Source organism: Epinephelus moara, chromosome 14, assembly GCF_006386435.1.
Source record: "Epinephelus moara isolate mb chromosome 14, YSFRI_EMoa_1.0, whole genome shotgun sequence".
NCBI lineage: Eukaryota > Metazoa > Chordata > Actinopteri > Perciformes > Serranidae > Epinephelus > Epinephelus moara.
This window is the reverse complement of record NC_065519.1, coordinates 180,424-187,751: the sequence shown is the minus strand read 5'-3', so window position 1 is coordinate 187,751 and position 7,328 is coordinate 180,424. Positions and strand designations below refer to the sequence as shown.

General features: G+C 48.2%; 1 protein-coding gene across 1 annotated transcript in view; it reads left to right on the top strand.

The window, feature by feature from the left end:
- Nucleotides 1–4,752, top strand: part of cdca4 (cell division cycle associated 4) — a 7,952-nt gene extending 3,200 nt beyond the window's left edge. The window contains exon 2 of the mRNA XM_050062279.1: nt 1,374–4,752. Within this exon, the coding sequence (XP_049918236.1) occupies nt 1,383–2,312 (930 nt within the window). The 5' untranslated portion in view covers nt 1,374–1,382 and the 3' untranslated portion in view covers nt 2,313–4,752. The remainder of the gene's footprint in view (nt 1–1,373) is intronic.
- Nucleotides 4,753–7,328: the final 2,576 nt, after the last annotated feature.

Below are 7,328 nucleotides of genomic sequence, written 5' to 3'. Positions count from 1 at the left end.
TGTGACAGGGTTATTATATTCACAGGACACACTGTGACAGGGTTATTATATATTCACAGGACGCACTGTGACAGGGTTATTATATTCACAGGACACATTGTGACAGGGTTATTATATTCACAGGACACACTGTGACAGGGTTATTATATATTCACAGGATACACTGTGACAGGGTTATTATATTCACAGGACACACTGTGACAGGGTTATTATATATTCACAGGACACACTGTGACAGGGTTATTATATTCACAGGACACACTGTGACAGGGTTATTATTTTCACAGGACACACTGTGACAGGGTTATTATATTCACAGGACACACTGTGACAGGGTTATTATATATTCTGTAGGTGTATCATACCTGCCTGTCTGTTACAGGTGTATCATACCTGTCTGTCTGTTACAGGTGTATCATACCTGTCTGTCTGTTACAGATGACTCATACATGTCTGTCTGATCTCAGTCTGTATTACATTAAAGAAAATAAAGAAAGCTAATGTTAATCTGTAGAGATTAGAGTTAACCCCATAACGCTCAGACATAAGGTGTTCAGAGATATGTCACTGTACCTGTGTGTCACCCGTGTGTCACCTGTGTTCTCCTGACTGTGCCGTGTGTTTTCTCTCATGTTGTCCTTCAGGGAGACAGATGTGTGTGTGAACTGACCTCTAGTCTGCAGATGATTTCTGGGAGTTGGAGGAACTTGTCTGTTGGCAGGAGGCGTGTTTGTTCGCTGTGTAATCAGGAAGTTGACTTGACCACCCCCCCCCCCACCCCCACCCCCGCTGTGAAGAGAAAGTGTAAATCTTGTTGAACTGGTTTTGTGTGTGTGTGTGTGTTTAGAAACCTGATCTCCTGTTTAACCCTCAGTGATTGGCGGTGGTGTCAGCGAGCTGCTGATGTCACAGAGTGTGTATTTGCTGTCACTCTGCGTGTTATTTTGGGATGCTCAACGGTTTGTGACAGCGTGCTTGTCCCGCCCAGCAGGAGTCTGACATGGGCAGAAACACTGCTGAACAAATGCACGTCGTCGTACTAAAGGACTTGAAGCGTTGTGGGCGGGGCCAAGCTGCGTTGCTTTGTGCGTCTCAACAGGGAAGGTAGAGCAAACTGTAAGAGTAAAACAAACTACTTCCTGTTTCCTGTAGAGGTTAATTTTATAGAGTCACAGCTGCTGTCGAGCAGATCGTAGCTCCCTCCTGTCTCATGACATCACACTCTGACATCATCCTAACCTTAAGGTCACTATGCTAATGAGGTTCAGAAGTGTAGTTTGTGTGTAATGTTTGTGTGTGTGTGTTCAGTGTCAGTGTGATTAACGCCCTGTCGGATGTCTGACTGACTTTCTGTCTCCTCGCCATCATCACAGAGACACAACATGTTCCCGAAGGGCACCAAGCGCAAGTTCTCTGACTCCGGGGAGGAGCCAGTCTCCAGTGGCGACCAGATCCCGGCGGCTTCAGCTGCGGCGGCGGCGGCGGCTCGGACGCTGACGTCCTCTTACAGCCTTCAGCGGCAGTCACTGCTTGACATGTCGCTCATCAAGCTGCAGCTGTGCCACATGCTGGTGGAGCCCAATCTGTGCCGCTCGGTGCTCATCGCCAACACGGTGCGGCAGATCCAGGAGGAGATGACCCAGGACGGCACCTGGCAGATCATGACCCAGGCTCTGGCGGCCGCCCAGTGTCCTGCAGACCGGCTGGTGGCCACAGAGGTGCTGTGTCGGCAGACAGATGCGGCGGCGCAGGCCGGGCAGAGCCCAAAGCCTTTCTCGGTGGTCGGCCTGGAGGAAGGCTACCACGCTGAGGAGGTGGTGATGGAGGGAGATGTAGAGACGGAGGTCACCATGTCCACTCTGTCGCCCGTCTCCCCCCAGCTGTCCTCGTCCTCTTACCTGGCAGGACCATTTGGCATGGGGCCCTGCTGGGAGGAGGAAGAGGAGGACGGCGAGTGCGAGGAGGACGAGGAGGAGGACAGCGAGGAGTGTGTGTCCGAGGGAGAGGACGGAGAGCAGGACCACCTGAGTGCAGACTCCAGGACAGGGGAGCAGGTTTTTGGGACCTTTGAGATCAAGCACCCAGCTCCACCCCCTGACCCGGCGCTGGACGAACTGTTTTCAGACGTGGACCCGTCCTACTATGACCTGGATACGGTGCTGACAGGTATGCAGAGCGCCCCCAAGATGGGGCCATACGACCTGCTGGAGAGCCTTTCGTCTCACGGGCCCACAGCACTCAGCTCCAGCTCCAGCTGCAGGTCGGACCTGAACGAACTGGACCACATCATGGAGATCATAGTTGGCTCCTGAGAGCCGGGACGGTCCTGCGGCCCGCGCTGACCCCTCAGACTCTTCAGACTATGCACAGTACATGTGTGCATGTTCTGTATGTGCTGTTGTTACACGCTGAGACGGGTGGAGGTTTGACACAGGGTGGGAAACTGACGGCGAGACACGTTTTGGGACTGGCTGTTAGAGGCGGAGTTAACCTGCTCCAACTGTAGCCCCTTTTCCACTGCACAGAGAGCACACCAACACCTGACCAACACCTGCTAACATCTGCTAACACCTGACCAACACCTGCTAACATCTGCTAACACCTGACCAACACCTGCTAACACCTGACCAACACCTGTTTACACCTGACCAACACCTGACCAACATCTGCTAACACCTGACCAACATCTGCTAACACCTGCTAACACCTGACCAACATCTGCTAACACCTGACCAACACCTGACCAACATCTGCTAACACCTGACCAACACCTGACCAACATCTTCTAACACCTGCTAACACCTGACCAACATCTGCTAACACCTGACCAACATCTGCTAACACCTGACCAACACCTGCTAACACCTGATCAGCATCTGCTAACACCTGCTAACACCTGACCAACATCTGCTAACACCTGCTAACACCTGACCAACATCTGCTAACACCTGACCAACACCTGACCAACATCTGCTAACACCTGATCAACACCTGCTAACATCTGCTAACATCTGGCCTTTTAATGTAACGAGAAAGGTTACAATCAGTGTTCACTCCTGGGTCACATGACTCTGCAGTGGTCATCAGTATTTATTAGCTCCAGTCATTAATGTAAAACACAACGCCTGGGTGAACGCGCTAATTTTAGCCCCTTAACCGGCGAGATGCAACAACATGCCACCACAAAATATGGTCTGTCTCCGCCCAGCAGTGCTCAGACATTGATGTGTACGAGTCTGCACTGAGTGTGAGAGACAGACTGAATCCACAGTAAAATTTGTTTTCCTGTAGTCTCAGCATGTTTACTGTTTACCTGTTCTTTGACCTGTCTATGACATTGACATGACATGCCAAAAAAAGGCGCACTGATCTGCTGCAGAGTTGACAGTGGGACACAAGTCTATCTCCTGTTTTAAAGAGGACTTCCTGTGTTTAAAAAACGGATGTAGACGCAGTAATCCAGGTGTAACAGGTGTGTCAGCAGGTGTTGGACCTCCATCTTTGACTTTCTAACAGTCACAGTGTCGACGGTGATGTGAACGAGTCCGTTAGTTTCCCACCCTGTTGTTTGAACCCAAACTCTGTCACTGTGTGAGAGGGCGAAGATAATTAGTATCCCATGATGCATTCTTCTTTACGTTGTCTCCATGTTTACGTCTGTCCATCTATATTTATTGTCACATGGACTGAGGAACACCTGGTCATGGTCACACTACATCACACGCAGAACAAAGTGTAAATGAAATCTATGAGTGAAGATATTTTCCTACAGATGTGAGCAGTTATGATGGAGTCTATGGAAATGTACCTACCTGTAAATACAAATATATTTTTTGCATTATACAGCAGCGGGGGGATTTTTGCAAGTATCATTTGATATTCTTCTTGTTTTTATGTTTCCTCCCTGCTCAGCGGTTTTTAAGATTTTAATGTAGCCAGACAGGAGCGAGACGGCGTCTTCCTGTGGTTTGGTATCTGACGGGTGCGGCGACATCGTCACACGTTCACATTCTCTAAAGCTTTACACGCAGGACGGACACCTGTGAGGACGTGTCCTCTGTCCTCTGTCCTCTGTCCTGCTTTACATTCACACCTGATGACCTGAAGCATTTGGAGAAACCCCGGGGTGATAATATTAATAATAATAATTACTGCATCAACAAGCCATATTTCTTTCTGTGCAGATGAAGACTTCTGTCCTAATTTATTGTTTTTATTTATTGTATTTATTCTCTCCAGGTACACACCATGCCATAGTATTGGTTATTGATCAGCAGGCCCCATCAAATTGTCCAAATGAATCTGCAGTGTTTCCTCCTCAGCTCTTTATTATTAGTAATAATTAATAACCGGGTTGTTCCAGTCTCTATGCAGCTCTGTCAGACGTGTTTGATTGATTGTAGACGACTCTAATGTCCTTTAAGTCCTTTTATGCAAACAGTTGCCTTTCTCCTGAAGATGTGGAAGATGAGACCTGGTTGGTTACCACGGTGATGAAGAGATGAAACTCAGGCTAACACACACACACACACACACACACACACACACACACACACACACAGTATTACCACACGCTGAATCCCGTAACACCACAACAACACTCCTGAAGGATGTCACTCTGGTCTGAATGGGAGCTAGAACTTCAAAGACTAATTACCTTGTAAAATGTATGCATTTTTTATATCCAGGAAAAATTACAAAACCATTGTAGCATCTTTGTAAATATTTTTTATAATAAAAGGTGCAACTATCCTCCGTGTGATGTCCTTTCACTGCCGCCGCCGCCCCCCCCCCCCCCCCCCCCCGAAAAGAGACAGAAAACCAGTTCAACAACATGTTGTAACATCATGTGACTCTGATGACTGAAGAGGGACCTCTGATCTAAAGGGACAGGTGGGACAGTCTGGAGTGAGGCGGTCTGAGGTGTGTGTTCAGTGTGTTAACTTCAGCAGACGTCCATCCTCAGTTTGGAGAATCAGGCTGGAGTCTGACAGGTAAACTCGGTGATGTCATGCTGTGGGCGGAGTCAGCAACATAACATGTTTGTAGACCTGAAAACATTAATATCAGTTTAAGATGTGTCACATCGGTCATGATCACACTAAGATGTAACGATGACGCTAATGATGAAGAGTCTCAGGTACAGTTAACACAGAGCAGCTCAGGTGAGACGTGATGTAACGTCCATGATCAAACTGCTGTACCTTTAATGAGGTGACAAACATTCCTATTGTGAACATGGTAACATTCTGACTTGTTGACATCATGACCTCATACTGTAACACAACAACAACAGGAGGAGGAGGAGGAGGAGGGCTGCAGCAGAGTGGATTCATCCTCACTCTTTCACCTACAGATCCACTTTCCAGACTTTATTTGGACTTCCTGTCTGCATGTTGGGAAGCGTCTCTGCAGATCGGTGAGTGTCTACATGTTGGGAAGTGTCTCTGCATGTTGGGAAGTGTCTCTGCATGTTGGGAAGCATCTCTGCATGTTGGGAAGCGTCTCTGCATGTTGGGAAGCATCTCTGCATGTTGGGAAGCATCTCTGCACGTTGGGAAGTGTCTCTGCAGATTGGCGAGTGTCTGCATGTCCGCGAGTGTCTGCATGTTGGGAAGCGTCTCTGCGCGTTGGGAAGCATCTCTGCGTGTTGGGAAGCATCTCTGCATGTTGGGAAGCGTCTCTGCATGTTGGGAAGCGTCTCTGCATGTTGGGAAGCGTCTCTGCAGATCGGCGAGTGTCTGCATGTCAGCGAGTGTCTCTGCATGTTGGGAAGCGTCTCTGCATGTCGGTGAGTGTCTTTGCATGTTGGGAAGCATCACTGCAGATTGGCGAGTGTCTTTGCATGTTGGGAAGCGTCTCTGCACATTGGGAAGCGTCTCTGCATGTTGGGAAGCATCTCTGCAGATCGGCGAGTGTCTGCATGTCGGTGAGTGTCTTTGCATGTTGGGAAGTGTCTCTGCATGTTGGTGAGTGTCTCTGCACGTTGGGAAGCGTCTCTGCATGTTGTGAAGCATCTCTGCAGATCGGCGAGTGTCTGCATGTCGGCGAGTGTCTGCATGTTGGGAAGTGTCTCTGCATGTCGGTGAGTGTCTTTGCATGTTGGGAAGCGTCTCTGCAGATTGGCGAGCATCCCGCTCTGCGTTAAAGTTAAAGTTTAATGGCGCCTGTGTGACTCAGCAGAACGACGGCTTGAGGAGAAAAAACCATCATCAGAAAAACAGACGATTGTGTCTTTATAAACAACAACAGGAGCACCATCAGTAAACGTCTCACAGAGGTCTTTACTCTCACCTTTGTTTGTTTGTTTGTTTGTTTGTTTATGCGTTGTTGTATCTTGGGTAGTCTGCTGTAACATCTGGCCTTTTGGTTAAATCTTTTTAAACCATGTGTGTGTCTATGAATGTGTCCTGTCCCTTCTGTCTGTCCCCACGGTGTCTCAGGAGGGTCAGAAACAGCTGTTAGAAACTCACACTAAACACACCTGAGCAGCTGCAGGTCGACAGGAAAAACTCCTGCACTATCAGTCAGTCTTTGAACACACCACAGCTCTGACAGCTGCCGTCATGTGTGACCTCAGAGCTGCGTCAGGTATGACCAACCGTCACGTCTTTATCAGGCATCTCTGTGTGACCCTTGAGTCACACCTGAGCTTTGGTCTTCTGTGTGTGGAGAAGAAGAGGAAGAAGAAGGTGATGATGATGATGATGAAGCAGTGAACTCTTGAACAGGAAGAGGCTGAAAACTGAATGAACCGTTTCCTTATTTGGTGTTTTCCCTCCCCCGTCCTTCCGCCACGTCACCCCCCTCCCCCCTCCTCCTCTCTCTGAGTCATCTGTCTCTTTAAGATGCTGCGTTCAGGTGCTCACTGTAACTTTCTGACTCTGATGTTTGTTGAAACATTTAAAGACATTGTTGTGTCTGTCTCCCTGTTGTTAATAAAACTCATCAGTGTGACGTCACAGTTATATTAACAATGTACCGCATGCTCCGCCCCCTTAAAGGGACAGTTCACCATAAATTAACACCATACTCTTCCCCCTCCTCCTCCACCTCTTCGTCAGTGTACAGCAGTTTATCAGTCTGACAGGTTTGTGTGAGCTGCAGAGTTGGAGACATAAAAGCTGAGGTAGATGACATCATGACTATATCCATGACATCATGACTATATCCATGACGTTAAACAGTCTGACTGATGGAGGGCTGAGGATAATATACCAATCAATCAATCAATCAATCAATTTTATTTATAAAGCCCAATATCACAAATCACAATTCGCCTCACAGGGCTTTACAGCATACGACATCCCTCTGTCCTTATGACCCTC